This window comes from Rhagoletis pomonella, unplaced genomic scaffold (genome assembly GCF_013731165.1).
Source record: "Rhagoletis pomonella isolate Grant_MI unplaced genomic scaffold, Rhpom_1.0 Rhpom_scaffold_03871, whole genome shotgun sequence".
Lineage (NCBI taxonomy): Eukaryota > Metazoa > Arthropoda > Insecta > Diptera > Tephritidae > Rhagoletis > Rhagoletis pomonella.
In genome coordinates this window covers 1-18726 of record NW_023462422.1, presented here as the reverse complement: position 1 = coordinate 18726, position 18726 = coordinate 1, and the positions used below count along the sequence as shown (strand labels likewise).

Below are 18726 nucleotides of genomic sequence, written 5' to 3'. Positions count from 1 at the left end.
ACGGAAATTGTGGGACGGTCGCGGGAGATGCTGTGCAAGAGCAATGTGTGAGCACTACCCGAATCAGCATCGTATGGCCACACATGCCTGCCTCTTGGAGACTTTGCTACTGAGCACTACACACAACACAATCACTTTTAAGCAGCTAACCACTTGCTACGCCCCAAATGAGGAAAAACGCCTGCCCCTATTAAAGGAAATTCTTTCACGTACGCGTACCGGATGCTGACTGATGTTGAACTGTCTTGTTGACAGCTGCAAAATGGCGGTTCGCATGGCGGAAGTACAGAGACGAGCAACGGTCCCAGAGTTGTCATGCTGTTAGCAAAGACAAACACCTGACTCAGGCGAAATTTCGGATGAGTGGAAACTAAAAATTTATTTTCTTTCACTACGCGAAGTGGTAAATAAAGCTACAAACTATTTTAATTAATCGCTAATATTTCTTACTTCGCTTCCTGCGGAAAAAGCGTCTAGAAATACAGATCTTAATCACTTATTTTGATACAATTATCACATGCAACCCTATTTTTTTTCTGCGAGCTGGCAACACGCAGAAGGCGAAGTGCGAATGAAAGCTCAAAATGGAATCACCAAAAGACGACAGGCCAGTGTATGAAGTGGAAGTGGAACCGAAAAGCAGCAGCTTAGTACGAAGAATTGCAAATTACTTGAATTTGCACAAAAACGCGATAAATTCTTAATTTAACTAATCGGAAATACAACGCATGCGTATTAACAAATAGAAATAACTTAATTTTATAAAATTTGAAACAATAAACGACGCGAAAAAACGAACGAAACCAAAGTGCTGCTCATGAAATAGTGAAAATGTAATTTCTCTGCTGCACGACGACGACGACGAAGCAAAAAATAAAAAAAAAAGCAAGGGAAAGATAAAAATAAGAATCTGTGGTCAGCGCTGGAGCGACTATCTTAATCCTTGGTAGTAGTAACTGGAGATACGGAAACAGATTTAGCGATATATTCACAGGAGCGCACAATTTTTTTTGCAAACGAATAATAAATTTTGTATATATACTGCATACATATGTATAAAGGAAAGGGAAACAGCAGTAAAACAAGACGACATAGTAGATGAAGAAGAACAAGCACAAAGTGGAGTTGTGAAAAAATAAGGTTTTGTTTCCGCTGGCCAGACGGAATCTAAAATTTTTAGAAAAACATAGTAAAAGTGTGGCTTAGGAACCGCTGCGGACCTAAGTGATTCGAACAGCACCAATAAATGGGGAGAAGACTGATTGCGTAGACACCAGGTAATGTTTTATCGTCTTGGCTGCAACGACGCAGTATTCACCATCGTTGCAATTAGGGTCGAGTACATCTCAAGTGTCGGTCTCTTACTGTAGCTGGTCGGAAGCGACTCTGCAATGTGCCACCGCACTGCAGTGCTGTGTTTGGTTTAATTTTTTTACAACCCAACGGCTGAATGTTGGCCTTTATGCTTATGACATAGACCTTTCGAATGCACTGACCTTCTGTATATACTACATACGTACACATGTCCACCATTTGTAACTTATTCTAAACATTTTATCTTTGTTTTGTTTTACAATAGTTTAACGACGTTTACGCTGCGTATCTAAACCGCACTATAACCGAATGGCTGCTCAAAGGTGGAAGCACAGTACGCTTACTACACAAATATTATCGACTGCCGCTGGAGGATATTAGGCAACCTCTTCCGTCTTGGCAGCATTTTTTTTTTTGCGTTAGTTTTTCGTTATTTTTTCGATTAGCACCTGTTAACCACTTATGTATATGCCCGCACGTTGTTTAACCAATAATATAGCGCACTCGCCACCGCAAACCAATCCAATGCTCGCCATCAACGAGGAGCAACAGCACACGGAAACGTCGCATGCAACACAACGCAACCATGCGGATGGCAATGGTGAAGCGCAAACCACTAATGGAAATGCCAGCGGCATCAACCAACAGCAACACAAACAAACTGCTGGCAGCAATAACAACAGCAGCAGTACACACGATACAGCGCAGTTGCCACCATTGCCCGATGGCCCGCTCTGGACGGTGCTATACGACTATGACGCCAAAGGCGAGGATGAGCTGACGTTGCGACGGGGGCAGATTGTGGTAGTGCTCTCAATGGATAGCAATATTTCGGGCGATGAGGGCTGGTGGACGGGCAAAATTGGTGATAAGGTAGGTGGTAGTCCGAGCTGTAACCCATTCTGCATATTTATTTGTTGAAACCCATAATTTCATTTTCTGTACGCATCTTAATTTTCCCTTAAATAAATAATGTTGTGATAAATTAAAAACTTTGCGATATTGCAGCAGTAAAGTAATACTATGACGTCATATACAATCTTATTTGCTCGTAAGCGATGTTTGGGCATTTCTTCGGTATTTTATTAGTGTGGCTTTGCATTGCTTTATTGTGCTGAAAGTAATTTTTATCGCAATGAAAAAAATGTAATCTGCTCCGTCGTCCTCCACCAACTGCTTATTTCGCTGCGAAACATTGATAAGAGCAATAGCACTAGTATTTATCTAAACGTTATCTCTGCTGAATTAAATACCGTTATCGGCATCTGTGGTGGCTATTTTAGGCATACTACTTTACTGAGATTTTTTAATGTATTCAATGAAGAAAGTTTTTTTGTAAAAGATTTATTAAATAATGACCAATCAATTTATTTTCAAATGGCTGAAGAACATATTCATCTATTGGATATTGTTTTAATCTCAAATGTCCGAATTTCTATCGTTCCATAATTAACCCTAAAAGCCAAGTCTATGCCTGTGAGGCGTATATGGAATCGGGATTTTTTTTAATTTGAACACAAAAATACCTTTTTTTTTTGTTGTTTAAATAAATGTGGTTGTATTTTTTATTAATAGAACTTATTTTTTATTATTAGGTTATACCAAAATTTCCTTAAAAAAAAAAAAATAGGGCGAAACTAAGTATATTTTAGCTCACAGGTTGTCTTCTAAGTCACCTGCGCCCCTTAGACATATGTTAAGGCTTTACGTAGCAGACCTCCGTAATGTAATTTCAGCCCTCCAGCTCACTTTCAAACTAATTTGTTTTAAACTTAAATCTTTTGCTTGGGAAGTTTGCGTTTTTCATTTAAAATAAAAATTAATTTACATTATTTCTTTTCACGTCGTCGGAAATAATTTAATTTTTTTTCTAGAGTTTTAACACCCCTTTTCTCTACACAGGTTGGCATTTTTCCGAGTAACTTTGTGACAGACCAAGATCCCATGATGCCAGACGTGCCCTCTGCCATTGGCGATATACAACCGCATGAAATCGACTATGCCGAACTGGAAGTGAGCGAAGTTATCGGTGCTGGTGGCTTTTCCAAAGTGCATCGTGGTTACTACAATGGCGAAGAGGTTGCGATAAAAGTGGCACCGCAGGCTGGGCCCGACGTCGAATCCAACCGCGATAATGTGCTACAAGAAGCCAAACTATTCTGGGTGGTCAAGCATGAGAACATCGTGGCGCTGCGAGGTGTCTGCCTAAAGCCTCCCGATCTCTGTCTTGTTATGGAGTATGCACGTGGCGGTAGTTTGAATCACATTTTGGCACGTGGCAAAATACCGCCAGACGTGCTGGTCAACTGGGCGATACAAATTGCACGCGGCATGAACTATCTGCACAACGAGGCGCCCATTTCGATTATACACCGCGATTTGAAGAGCTCAAATGGTAAGTATGGTTTAGTAGAGTATTGGAGGCATGGTGGGGATAAAACCCAATGTAATAGTTGATTTGTTCTTGATAACGCAATCAGCATGGTTTTATTGCTAATGTTCAATAAATGTGATTGTTCGATTTATAACTCATTGACAAACATGTACATATGTATACATTCATATCTATAACTGGAAGTCATCACAAGGCAAGTTCCACGAAATTGAAGTTTGGAACAGAAATACTGGGCAAATCAGATTATTGGAATCTTACTATAGATTTATTTGCGCAATATGGTTTATTTATCGAATATCCGAATATTTTTCTTTATCGGCATATTTTTTGGTTAGTTAAACGTACGCATATGTGATGTATTTATTTGTTTATACTTCTGTAGTGCTAATTTTGGAAGAAATCATCGGAGGCAATTTGCACAACAAAACGTTAAAAATCACCGACTTCGGTTTGGCGCGCGAACTCTACAACACGACACGCATATCAACGGCGGGCACTTATGCTTGGATGCCGCCGGAAGTGATAAAAAGCAGCATATACTCCAAGTAAGCGGAATATTCCTCCTACAGTGGAATTCATATTTATTTATACCCCAACATTACATATTATTTTTATAGATCCTCGGATGTTTGGAGCTACGGTGTGCTGTTGTGGGAACTCATTACCGGTGAAACGCCCTACAAAGGTTTCGATTCGTATTCAGTTGTATTTGGAATTGCGGTTAATATGCTAACGCTACCCATCCCGAAAACTTGCCCCGAGGCGTGGGGAAAACTCATGAAAAGTATGTACACATCAGAATTTGTAATTTGAAAATATTTGGAATTGAAAACTACTTCACTTCTAGGCTCCTGGGAGAACGATCCGCACAAGCGTCCGGGTTTCAGGGATATACTAACAAAGCTGGAGGATATTGCACGTTCAGGTTTCACGCTAACACCACAGGAGTCGTTCAACACGATGCAGGATGGCTGGAAGAAAGAGATAGCCGAGGTGCTTCACGAGTTGCGCTTAAAAGAAAAGGTAAGTGTCTACACAAAGCGAACAAAAGCAGAGAAAGCGAAGTATTTATAAAAACAATTTGTATAGGTTTTAATAACCGATTAAATTTGATTGTTGTAATGTATTAATTGGAAAAATTGAGAGTTGTGGTGCGTATCTATTTAGACGCGCATAGTTTATTTTCATGTAATTTCCGGTAACTTGTAGTTTTCAGTTACGTTTGTGAGGCTACGTTCTTGTCCTTTATACGTTTTTTAGTTGTGTCTTCGCACATTTCTATAAAATGTTTGCATATTTGAACAAATCGTAATATATTCTCTGATTCATTTGATTACGTTCCACACAGCGTTTCCAAGCAATCGAAGAGGTAAGCAAGACATTATATTTTCTTGCCGACTATTTGCTAAACATAAAAACTATAAAATTGCTATTGGGCTGGGTTTCATTACGATAGCGAAGCAAGACATACTTTTTTTTGTGTTATAACTTAAATGTAACTGTTTCTTATTTACGTTGCATGTTGGAGATTTTCTGTTTATTTTGCTAATGCCTTTATTGCTAACGATTTGATCACAAATATGCAAATAATATGCACGAACATAAAAAAAAAAACGTGAAAAACACTTTGCATCGACGATTTGGTCAAAAGAAATGCACCAAATTGTGTATTCTTCTGAAAAGTGCCTGTCATTTTACAATTAACGTATTTTTAATTTTTGTGCTTTTTCTGCAAATGACTGGTAAAAATTTACCTGTCAAGCAAAAATGCTTGCATGTGCAGTTTTTTTCTATTTCCTTTTTTTTAATTTTACTTTCTACTTCATTTAGCATTGACTTTCTATTCTTATCTTTCACAGGAATTGCGCACCAAAGAGGAACGCTTGAACCGTGTTCAAAGCGAACAGGACGAACAGGCCATGAATCTGAAACGCTTCGCTGAGCACTTGAAGTTGCGCGAAATGGCTTTAATTGGGCGTGAGCTGCAGATCGCACAGCATACTCCCACACCGAATCGAAGACGTGGCAAATTTAGCAAAGTGAAACTCAAGGTAAGCACAATATGAAAGTTGTTCACCTCTTATCCTCAAAAGGCAGTAGAGAAAAATTCCAATATACATATAGCCCGCGACAAAAGATAGAACATCAACATTTTTACCAGTTTTTACTACTTTTCTTTTGCCTCTTCTAAGGTTCATTCATTTTTTATTTAATTTCAGCTCCTTATCTAACGAAACCATATAAGTCCAAATTTCAAACTGCACAAAAAATTTAAAAAAAGTCACAATTTTTTCATCCAATTCCAAGTATTTTAATTAGAATTTCTAATCAAACTTTTGGTACGCAGTTTTATAGCTCATTAAAATCTAGTATAATAAACAGTTTGAAGTTGCTAGAAAATCGCATTGATTTTCGAAAAATTTTTTTTTCTGACGGTGGTATGCACTTTTTTCCATATAAAAAATTACTTTGTATGGAAGAAATTGCTTTAGACCGTTAGCAAAAAAAAAAAAAACATTATCAAAAATCAACACGATTTTTTAGCAACTTCAATTTTGCAATTTATTATACTAGAACTTAATTAGCTATAAAACTGCATACCAAATTAAAATACTAGAAATTAAAATGAAAATGCTTGGAATTGGGATGAAAAGTTTGTGGAATTTTCATATTTTTTTACATAGTCTGAAATTTTGATTTATATGGTATTTGTTAGGTAAAGAGCCTTACTTTTATTTAAAAATAATAAACATTAAACAAACAAAAGATAAATAGTCAAAACTGTAGAAAATGTTGAGGTGCTATCGTTTTGTCGCGGGCTGTAGAGTTAACATTTTTTTAAATTTTTAGTAAATTTGGATGAGTGAAAAAACTTTTAAACTTATTAAAAAAAATTTGGAAGTGTACTTCGCAAAAATGTTAAAATGGAAAATATTTTCTTGCAGCTTCTCAAAAAGAACGAAGTGCAAATCTCATTACCAACTGACTTTCGGCATACGGTAACGGCGATACACGACAAACCCTTGACTGATACACCACCTGGTTCGCCAGCGATTTCCCAGCTACGCATTGTGGCACGTAAGTATACTATTTCTTCAACAATTTAGGGTAAAATAAAATAAAATCGGGACACAAAAGGTGTTCCAAGTCAAACAGTTTAAGTTTTGAAGTTTTGCTATAATCAAACTTTCATATCATTTTTCCACCGAATTTATGCCGTATAATCCCCAAAGACCCTAAACATAGTCTTATAAATTCCTTGCCTTTTCAAAATTTTTTATAACGGCTTTCTTAGTTTTTTAGTTAATTTTAGTTGGCATTTATTTTAGCTATTAGTATTTAAGTTGTTTTTAATTTTCCTTTGTTTTTTATCATAATTTTTTAATTTTTTATTTCTCTTTTGTTTTTCATTTCTTTTAATTCCGAATTCCACATACAACGCCGTTAGTTACACCGCCGCAACTGCCGCCAGACGGCTATAAAGGCAAGACATGGGGCCCCTCTACAGTGCACCAGCGCGAGCGTCCCCACCTGCCTGCACTGCTTGCCACCGAATGGCCCGGCCCAGCCTCGACCAGTTCCCTCTTTAGCAAGAGTGCACCCAATCTCGACAAGAAACCTGTGCGACCCAACCAACTCCACTATGTTCATCATAATCACCAGCATCAGCAACACCACCAGCATCCCCATCACCATCATCGCCATTCGCCGCACCATCATCGCCGCAAACATCCGCACGCTCATCACTGCGACTATAAATTCGGTTCGATGCCGTGCTCGCCCACTTCGCCGACGACGTATGGGTCTGATGCTTGTCTCGGCTACAACGAGTCAGGTATTTGTTTTATAAGGAATTACAAACGCAACAACAACAGTAGCAATACAACACCGACGCAAACACCAACTACACCGACGGCAACGTCCGCAAACAACAATAACAACAACAAGTCGAACTCATCGCCTTGCTCAAAATCTTGCAACTCATCGCTGGTGACATTCCCCTTACTGAATAATTCAAACGAACATCCTCATGCCACTTCAATCATAAATTTCAAAAATAACAGCAACCCGCATTCGCATCAGCTTCATCAGCCATCTCAACATCATAGTAACAGTAATTCGAGTAGTAACAGCAATAGCAACAATAGCGGCAATATTGCCACCAACAACTTCATATTTGACCCGGCCATTCATAATAAAAGCAACAACAGCAATCAGAACTTTAACCATACGAATAGCTATAGTAGTAGTAATACCAGTACTAGTACACTGATCCAAAATAATAGCCATAGCTGTAGGAATAACGCTAATCATAGTAACAATAACAACCATAACAATAACAGTAACAATAGCGGTAGTAGAAAGGACTCGGGCAGCGCGCTTAGTTTGAAGAGTCTCAGCTTGTGTAGTAATAAAAAGCTGAAGGCGCAACAACTTCACCATCAGCAACAGCAGCATTTAACGCGGCATCCAAGCCCCCACCCTCCGCCGACAATGGCTCGTAGCCAAGAGGATGGTCTAGATGTGGCAGCGCACTATCCCTGTCCACCTCTGTCGCTCTGGCAGTACCAGTTCCCGCCAGCGCCCGACTATGCGGCTTCGGACCAGAGCGACACAGACACCGAACCTCCCACGCCCACCGTCAGCTGCTTTCCATTCCGCAAGGTGTCGCCAGCGTCGCAGCAGCCAATGTCGCCGTATGCATACCACGACCGCTCACCTCTATCTGAGCACGCCATCAGCGGCTTCAGCAGCCTCGGGAACAGCCCAGCCGTGGGCCGCAAGAAGCTTTCACTCGACAGCGAACTGTCGGCCATCGAGCGCATACAAAAACGCGTACAGCAGCAACAGCAGACGAAGATGTTGCCGATCGTTATGCTGCTGTCTGATTTTGACGAGCTGGCACCGCAACCTCTGCACAGCACCAGCTCCACCAACCTTATCACCAAGCCGAACGACCCAACCTACGATCGCGCCTTCTATCATGAAATGCAAAAGTCGCTGGAGGAAATGTTCACAACGGTGCCGGCGGGCAGTCGCTTTGGCAGCCAGCGCTCTGAGCGCCTCAACTCCAAATCGAGCGGCGATTTAACCAAATACAGCTCGACTTCGCGGCTCACTGAGGAGGTCATTGACAGCGAGCCCACCTACCGCTTTCAACGCAATGCTTCTGGCTCGCAATTCCCACGTCAGTGCTTCTTCCGGCAGCCTTCGAACGCCGGCGAAACGGTAGATGATGCGCCCACACAGGCTCACGGTGGCGCCTCACAAAATGCTTCATTCCGCTCGAATTCTGGCGATGAACATTTCAATTCGATTTGCTCCGATCAATCCTCCTCCATTGACACGACAAACTCGGCGCAAACATCGCGCAAATCGTCCGTCACCTTCCAGCTGAACTCGTCCGCCTCGCAAAGCAACTCGTGCGCCTCCAATGATGACCAAACGAACAACGCTGCCAATCATTCCTTCAGCTTCTCAACGACCTTCAACTCCAACGATGCGGACGTGACGCACTTCCACACGGACACCGAGCAATTCCTCAGCAGTGCAACGCCGGAAACAACACCAACCACCGTAGCAGCAACAACCAAAGCTAGCATAACTAAGAACTCACTGTTGCATGGCTTAAAGTTGCAGGATGTGCAGCCGGCGCCGGAAGTGTTGCGCATGCAGCAAAGTCTGCTGTTAGCGCAGGAGGCGAAGGCGCGCAAGCACAATATGCAGGCGAAGAAGAGCGGCAGTAGTAGCAAGGCGGCGAAGGAGCCTGGCACGTCTTCGGCCTCCTTCCAGCACAAAATGCAGAGCATACTGAATTACTTTACAATACGCAAGAAGAAGTCAGAGAGCGAATACAAATTATTTGAAAACGCAAATTCGGAGTTTGTACACGAAACGCGCGGCAAGTCGAAGGCGAAGGCGAAGTCCTGCGAGCAGTTAGAGTGTGTATAGTGTGGCGGGCGAAACTGCCTGAGTGAGTTGAAGGTAGAGCGAAGTTTAGGAATTACTGAGAGCCCTAAGGGATGCGATAATTAAAACTTAAAAGGAATCAATTCAAAAGAGGGCTTTTTGAACCGGTGCTGAAGTGTGAAAGCCAAAATAATGGAAACGATGCATTTTTGAAAAAGTTCACTGTGGTGAAAACCTCGTAAGGTTGAATAAATCTTTCGCCACCCAGACAAAATACACTGTTGAGCGGAGACTGTGTAATTTTATTCACCAAGAAAAAGATGCCCCCGAGTCCCATTTGCGCATAAGCGCATATCTAAGCGTAAGGTGTATGTGCCTTTCTATGCATTTATTTTTAAACGCAAAAAGCAAACAAACATACTCACCACGGCAACGACGCCGTGGAGAATTTGAACAAACGAGCGCTAAATAGCCAGGCGAATGATGCCGCGCCTTTTCAAAGGTTTTTATAAAAGTAAAAATGCAACGGAAATGTTGGCGAATTATTGGAAATATGCAATGCAAATACAATTGTATTCAATTAAGTTAAACTATAGCATAACAAAAACAAACAAAAAAAAATAGGATCTAAGCTTAAAATATAAGACTTTGAGTGCTTCGGAAAAACGGAGAAATCCATTCATTGTTAGCAAATAGCTGTGTATTTGCACGTTCTTTAGGCGTGTAAAGTACTCGATTATGCATGCATACAAACATACAAAGAAAAAATGTGTAGCGGGCCCACCGTATTCCTTCAGCCACGCACGCCACACAGCTCTGTGGTGCGGAATACCGCGATTACATATATATTTCTCTACAATTCAATACAGTTGGCGCTGCAATTTTCGCATAATTTTTAAGTAAAAAAATGTAGCTTATTTATCTCCTTTTTTATTTTTTGTATGTAAAAAAATATTTTCCAAACATTTCTATTTGATGAATGCAACCTGTTGCATATTTTTTAGAAATTTTATCGATGTATTTTTTTTTATTTTTTCCTTTTTTTTTGTATTTTTCTTTTTTAGAAAAACTGTGATCACAAAACGAAACAAAGTAAAGAAAATTTGTTGTTTTTTATGTAAAAGCTGTGCAAAATGTCCAATTTTTCAATTGCAAAATTTCTTATATGCGCCTAAAATGTATACGTGTTTAATAATTTTTTTTTTTTAACTTTTTTATGTGATTTAACTATTAATTGTATTTGAGCTACAGGCCAGTTTTGGTGAAACATTTTTTTTTCTAATTTAATTTTATTGTTGGGTTTTGGTTTTTATTTGTCAGCGCCAATCCGCTATAGACAACATCACGAAATTGCAAAAAAAAAATCTGCTGTTAGTAGAGATATTTTTTTTATTGCCCCAAAATTATTTATTACCGAAACATATAACCAAAACGAAACGATTGGCGTTAACTGCGTATTATTTTACTTTATATAAAATGTTATTTCTTAAACATTAAAAAAATATATATATTATAGACTTCTATTTAAATTTCGGATAAAAAAATGGTTTGAAGCGAAAATATTTTTGTCTTGGATTTCTGAGTCTCGGCTAAGCGGCGAAAGGGCTTTTCCAAACTTTTTTTTGTTTATTTTCAATGGCATTTCCTTTTCATTTGTTGTTTAATTTTGAACTTCTATTTTCAGAAAACAAAATTTTGTTTTAGTGTTAAATTTTTTTGTAATTATACACCTTTTAATTATTGTTTTTAGTTTAAAGTGCCGTTTTCTCAAATAGGTTTCAAAATTTATCTGCCCATCGAACACATTTTTTTTCGTAATAGATTTTTGTATGAATTAACATTTTATATACATCCATATTTAGCCGTCAATTGAATATTATATTATCTTTTGTTGGGCTGAAGGCCTGGTTGAAATAAAACACTATACAATTTGGTTGAGTTTTATTTTATCAATAATTCCACTTCAGTCTGAAGTCAACAGCAAGAACATTAGGCTGCGGCTGCTAAACTAGGAAGGTAATTATATTGGGTGTTTTTATTTCAACTCGGGCTTGAGCCAAAAGTTAATATATATATGGATTTCTTTTTTCAAATAAGCCACTTCTCCCCCGCCGCACGGGCCGATGACTCTTTAAACCCACTACTGTTTTATTTCATAGATTATTCAGCTTTGAATTTTTTTTTTATCATTTTTGTAAAAATTTTTATTTGTTTTAATTTTTTTCTGTCGTTAAATTCCGCAATTTGTTTACCTAAGTTATTTAGACTTGACTTTGTTTATTCTACAGTGCGTACCATAATTATTGCAACATACCGCTATATTTTTAATGTAATTTTTAGCATATTTAAAGAATTTTCTATAACAAAAATTTAAGCTACGCAAAATATTCCATTTTATACCATAAAGCAAAAAAAAATACTGAAAATCCCACGAAAATTTCTAAAAAAAAAATTATAATACAAAACCACTAAAATAAATTTTAAAAAACAATAAATAGTCTGTATTTTAGTTTTATTTACAATTAACCTTGAGTTTTATTCCTTACTCCTTGGTGCTGGCTAGTTTTCATTTTGGTTTTGAATTTCACATTTTGATTTCTAACAACTTGATTTGTCTGCGGTTCGGCTCCACTGCTGGCCACCGTCTCCTTGCCGCCTCCCCCTTTTTCACTTCTCTTCTCACACAATTACAACTTTTACACTTTTCTCACTTCACTGCCTTCCTTAACGCGCTCAGGCTACAATTCCAAAGACTGGTGCTCGCCATTGCATGCGCTGCCCACTGCCGCCACCGTAGGTGCAAGCAGCACCATCATGGACGCGCCGCTGCCCATTATGTCGCCAAACCCCTACCTGCTCAGCCGCTTTACTTCCAACATTCCCATGCCGACGCTGTATGCAGGCGACGCAGTGCGCAAGCCAAAGCTCTCCGTCATCGAGGTGCTGCTCTACAATATGGCCGCGCTGTTGGCTGGCGTCGCGGCTGGCTACGATGTGCGCATCTCGAACGTATCACCGGTGCATCCGTCACTGCTGAGCGATGTGCCCGCTCTGAAGGCGCCTATGGAAATGGAGTTTCCGAGCGTTTTGGATGAGCGTAGTCGCTTTGCGGCCAACACTTACCACGGCACTGGCAATAAGCACCAACGGTGAGTGGCAACTTCACTATCTAATGACACATTCTTGTATTTTGTTTATTTTCAATAACAGTGCCACACTGAACGCCGCCACTTTCGCGCGCTTAGAGGAACAGCGCGCCCCCTTGCATCAGAGTCCGCGCGGCTCCCCCAAAATGCATGCCGCGCCAAACTATTACTTCCAAAAGCACCCGCTGCCCTTGGCCGATGCCGGAAGTAAGCTGGCGCAGCAACAACAACAACAGAAGCAAACACAGCAGCACCAGCAACTGCCGCTGACCGGCTCCACTACCAGCGGCTTGGGATCGAACTTTACCAACAACACCTCGGCGCTGCTGTCATCGTCGCTGGGTAGCCACACACAGCCACCGACGCCTTCACCACGTCGCAAGATCAGCACTTCTTCGTTTACGGAGCAACTCGAGTATTCGATGCACGATGACACGCCTCCGACGCGGCACTTTGATGACGCCTTTCACATTGGCGGTGGAATGGCGCCGCCCGCCACGCAATATACGCGCGCAGACTACTTGCGCCATGGACCGAGCTTCTCCAATGACGGCGGCGCTTACGGCGCAGGTGTACACCGCGCAGGCTACTTCGGTAAGTCTACATGCACACGAATGATTCGCATTAGATTCATAACTTCTTCCCATTCAGGATCCAACTATTTTCCGTACCGGCCAGAGGTACAGCTGGCCTACCAGCGCGACTGCAAATCTTATCCCGACTACTCCTACGACTACAATCACCGTCTGCCTAACTACTACGACTACAATTACGATTCACAACAGCAGCAGCAAGTCACGCCAAAACATCAACAGCAGCACTACCAAACGCGCACTCCGCCTCCGCGAGTGCCTCAGATGGGCGTCAGCGCCGCTGGCCATCGTCGCACACCCTCGACCATTTCGAATAGCTCCAACATCAACCAAGGCTTCTCTTTCGATCAGGACGAGCTGCATGCAAACGCCGATTTGTACGACTACAGCAACCTTAATCTGCAGCTAAACATCAATGTGGGCGCCGGTGGGGCTATCGTAGGCAGTGCTCCGGACTATACGCACTATCGCGAACTGGCGCCACCGCCTCCCGCTCCGGTTGGCGTGGTACCGCCGCCTAGCAAGCACGAGCTCTATAAGAGTTCGCCCAAAATGACGCAGCGTTTAAAGCGCGGCTCCAGCGGCAGCATGGGTTGCGAGACCGGCGGCGGATTGAATCGCATACGCGACTATGAGAATGTGCCCGCATACATCGGCAGTCCCCTGCATAGACCCAAGTTCCACAACACGTTAGCGCAGCAGCAACAGCTGCAACGGGAGCGCGAACAGCAGCACCACCCGCTTTTCAGCACCCCGCAACATAGCCTCTATACGCACACGCAGTCGACGCCGCTTAGTCCGATTCATATGAAACCAATGAGCGCGCAAGAGCGCCCAGCTTCTCTTCCTTTCGAGCAGACAACAACAACGGCACTCGGCTTCAACGGAAGCGGTGCTAGCAAACTGCGCTCATCGCTTAAAAAATACAATAGTTACAAGACGCCAAATGGCACCAGCACGGCCGGGACGACAATGAGTGCAGCCGATGTGGGCGCTAACGCGGGCAATGGTCTTTCGGTGATAAGTGGCGGAAACGGCGGTGGTAGCGTAACCAAACGTACGGGCAGCGTCTCTTCACAACAGGGCACGCCCACCAATCCGACACCACCCGACTCGCTCACCAGCGATGACAGCTCGTATCTGAGTGCTAAAGAGGGTTCCATTTCGTCGCAGCACAGTCGCGTGCGGTTCAGTCCAGAAGCGTTTCTGGACGCCAGCAGCGGCAATGGCAGTATCAACACCAGTAACAGCAACAATGGCAGCGTTGGCGGCAGCACTAGCGGCTACATCAACCAATCGACAATATCGCTGTTTAACCGGCGCATATCGAGGCGCCACACCAGCGACATGTCAGCAACCACGCCACCATCCTCCTAGCAGGGCAGCGCGACACGCTTTCCAACCACTGCGCTGCAATTGGCGCGCAGCCCCGGCGCGTTGGTCAGCAGTTCATTGTCGTTGAATTCGCCGCAGCAGCAGCAGCAGCAGCAACTCTCCGCGCCGGTGCAAAACTCAATGCAACAGCTCCCTTATAGGTGGTACTCGGGCGCACGTCGCTCGCGTTCAGCACATTACGAATATAGGCTGTAAGCGGGCGAAAGCGTGGCCATAGCTGCGAAAATCATAAATGGAAAATTGAATAAGGTAGAGCGCTGATGGGAGGTCAAGAAGAGGACTGTAGAGGACAGCAGGACTTATCTCTTCACAATTGAGTATTATAAAGTGACGCTCTGTCGTTTCCATGGCAACTATTGTAAAATTTTCGGTTTCCACTTTTTACATAAAAAATCACAGCGTGCAGCCCCAAGAGGATGTACCCAAAAACTTAGCGAACTTAACAAGTATTTCGGTCTAGGCTACGCTTCAATCCGACGTAGTATACAAATAGCCTTAGCGTATAAAATATATAATGCGTATTATATAAATATGAGTACAGATATATACATATATTTGTCTGATAATCACTTTTCCATTTCAAGTCTTACAAATCATAAGTATATACCTTGTCAGCACAGCCAAGAGTATCTGGTAATCACTCTCTTTTTAGTAAATCCTTAATCATAAAAATTCGAGTCAGCATTTAGTTACATGTAATCACTCTAACAGGCTTCATCGACCTTAATGTGCATGCAAATATTTAGGGAATATATTCGTACATGTAAAAAGTGCATAAATAATGTGCTGAATTGCTGTTAAATGCGCTGAATATTGCTAAACAAATAAATACCATGCAAATATGAATGTGCTTACAACTAAAATTCAAATATAAGCGAGCTGAATTGTATTATGCGCACGATAGAGTAATCGATAAGCAAACTATGAACTGTTATAGAATTGCAAGTCTATATGGGCATTGCTAGAGCTTATTCGGGCTTAGTGTGCGAACGTGCAGCCAAATCCAACATTACACTCATTAGTATAAGGCGCTGAATAGCAGCTAAATGAGCTGAATTGCAAAAAAAAGCTACTTTGTATGTGACTATGAAAGACAGCGTAAAAAAATTCGTTTCTAGGTTTACGCTTAATTGCGCTGAATGAGACTAATGACATTTTTAAATTAAAATCAAGCAAAAATAAGACAGTAAAAGTGAAAAGCGACTATCTTAGGCAGATATTAATGGTGCTGAATAGCAAATAAGTGCAATGAAGTACGCTGAATATGGCTCGAAAGCGGTTAAAAGCTTATATCATAATAACAACTTAAACAAGAAGCTCACGAAGTCACAAAATCGTTAAAATCAATAGTTAAATCATAAATATATACACCCGTATGCGTCAAACGATTTTCAACGGCTCATTACTCCAAATATGCCAACTTCTCCATAACCACTTCATTACCTTTGCCAAACATATGTATGTACCGCACGCAATAAAAGCTCAGAATTTATACATAAATACAATTCCTGCATACTAACCCAAGTATTTAAAATCGTTTTGCTTTTAAGTAATAAACTAAGGCTTACAAGTTTTTGCGAAAACCGTAATTCAGAGCATATAGTAAATAGTAAAAAAAAAAAAAAAATAAAAAATCGAATGAACGTATGCAGACTAACCAGTAAGAAGAAAATTAAATCGACTTGAAAAATGTATGTAATTGATGCCTTAACAAGAAATTTTGAAAAAAAAAAAAATTAAGTACTCAATCAACAAAAAGTCTTGAACCAAAATATGTGTATTTATTACGGAATTAAGAAAACCAAAATATTGCTACATATAACCCATCCAACCAAAAAAAAAAAATTAACGTAATACTCTCGTAATTCCATATGTATGTATTCTTTGAAACTTGTTTGCATTTGAATTTAGAAATTGTGAAATTAAGGATTTTAAAGTTTCTTCTTCGTCTTTGTATACTTACAAGAAGAATTGCATGGGTGCATAAATTTAAGGCTGATGTTATTTCATAAGTGTATCTACATATACATATGTACATATGTATGAATTATCGTTATACAAAAAATTTACTGTTGGTACAGTAGACACTCGCTGGCTTGAACGTTGTTGTGGTGCAACAAAGGTGCGCGCCAACAGAAGTTGAGCTTAAGCAGCGAAAAAAAACCTAAAGCGAACGTAAGCTCCGATTTATTTTTTTTTTTTATGTAGAGAAAGTGCAAGTTATCGCTGTACGACTGTACCAATGTTTGTTTAAAAACAGGTAGCTTAAGTAAGCTTGAAATATCGGTTATTGCTGGAATGAGAGGTAAAGTATTTTCATGAAATTCGCTCGAGTATTTTAATCGTAAAATTTATTGAGCATAAAATGAAAAAAGTGTACTCAAAAAATTAAGAACATTTTTTATGCATAGCTTTCATAAAACAAAATATAATTACATATTAAAGATCCGAAATTGGCACTCTAAATATTTGTGGTACTCACTCAGTCAGCACACTTGTATTTAAAGATGAATTTTTTTACCAAAAAAATTGCCATTCCCTGTACATTCCAAACACGTAAAATTTTATTAATTACAAAAATTAGATTTTGCAAGCAAACAAAATTTCATATAAATGTAGTCACTTTGGAAGCAAAAGAAAAGTATATACAAGGGAAAATGACAATCTGAGGCAAGACCACCCTAACTTTCACTCTCTCTGTCCTGGAGAGTGGAACAAATAAGAATTCTAATGAAGAAACTATCAAAAGTCCTTGAGACTTTAGTTCCCAAATTGTTCTTCGATAGAAAGTTCCTTCGACTTTTTTACCGTTTTGTTCTTTGCCAGAATGTTCCGAAGACGTTTGTTCCAATTTCGATCTCTATATAATTCCCGTTGGGAACGTTCTCGAAAGTTTTGTTCTCACTTTCGTTTTTGTAAAAACACTCCCTAAGTTTTTGTTCTCATTTCGGTTTGAGTTTTTAAGCGTTCTTGGGAACAAAACTACGGGAACCACATTTCGTTTCGATCATAACTTTGTTCTCGGTTTCTTAAAAAAAAAGTTAATTTCTTAAGAGAAATTCGTGAGCAAAAAAAAAACTGGTGAACTAAAAATAATATAATAAACTTCAACGAGTGAGCTGAACACAGGAATTCACTGGTATTTATTTATGAAATATTGACACCCAAATTTTACGCTTGAGAAAGTAGGAAAAATGCGACCAAAAAACCGTGAAAAAGATATAATCAGGGCCGATTCCATGTGAATAAATCGTTTCCATTATTTAACATGCAAACCAAAAACAACTTTTGGTAATGTTTTTTCGTGTGAAATTCGCGATGGGCCGATTATGAATTTCGTTCCGTTTTTCAAGAGCGCAGCGCAAGAATAAGAACAACTCTTGAGCCAAAATAAAAATTAAGCGAGCCAAAAGTAGATCGACACTTCCCCTGAAAAATGGTCTCCTTACAAAAGTGCGAAACATAAGATTGTAAGCAAAAATATTAAACAAGGAGGCTAGTACTTTAAGGTGGGAAAATGGGCACATTAAGGGCAAACGGTCAAATTAAGGACGAAACATTTGAATGATGCTAAAAAGGGTGTTGATAGTGTTTGGGCAAATAAAACTCGCTCGTGACCGAAAATTTACTTAAAATCAAAGTGAATATAAATACATGTATTAGGGCGGGTAAATTTTTTTTTTTTTTTACTATTCGCGTATAGCATAGGAGGATTCAACGTGTAATTCTAAGCAAATTGGCCATGGGTCCAAACTAAATTTGGAGTTCGTCAAATGGCGAAAATGGGTTTCGTAGAAAATGGGAAAATTTTCACTGTTGCGCCCTCTGGTGGAAGTTTCGGAAAAAGTGAAGTGCAAAAATGAACTCTTCATACCAAAAAAAAAAACCGTATATGTAGCATGTTTTTATACGAGATTTAAACCCTTCTTTACGATACTACAGCAAAATGCTAAGAAACCTATTTTCGCAATTT

At 40.2% G+C, this 18726-nt stretch overlaps 1 protein-coding gene across 2 annotated transcripts; it reads left to right on the top strand.

Annotated features, from left to right (window-relative positions):
• Nucleotides 1–607: 607 nt before the first annotated feature.
• Nucleotides 608–18330, top strand: LOC118754422. 2 transcript variants are annotated; one of them, XR_004994893.1, is made up of 12 exons: nucleotides 608–1277; nucleotides 1580–2187; nucleotides 3217–3709; nucleotides 4092–4254; nucleotides 4327–4493; nucleotides 4557–4732; nucleotides 5569–5760; nucleotides 6655–6787; nucleotides 12357–12768; nucleotides 12830–13359; nucleotides 13417–16875; nucleotides 16907–18330. XR_004994893.1 is itself a non-coding variant. In XM_036489297.1 (11 exons), the coding sequence occupies exons 2-11, from the start codon at nucleotides 1777–1779 to the stop codon at nucleotides 14733–14735; spliced, it is 3996 nt and encodes a 1331-aa protein (XP_036345190.1). In that variant the 5' UTR covers nucleotides 608–1277; nucleotides 1580–1776; the 3' UTR covers nucleotides 14736–18330. The 2 variants fall into 2 exon arrangements, 1 of the variants encoding a protein (XP_036345190.1); XM_036489297.1 differs by having other exon boundaries at nucleotides 13417–18330.
• The last annotated feature ends 396 nt before the right edge of the window (nucleotides 18331–18726 follow it).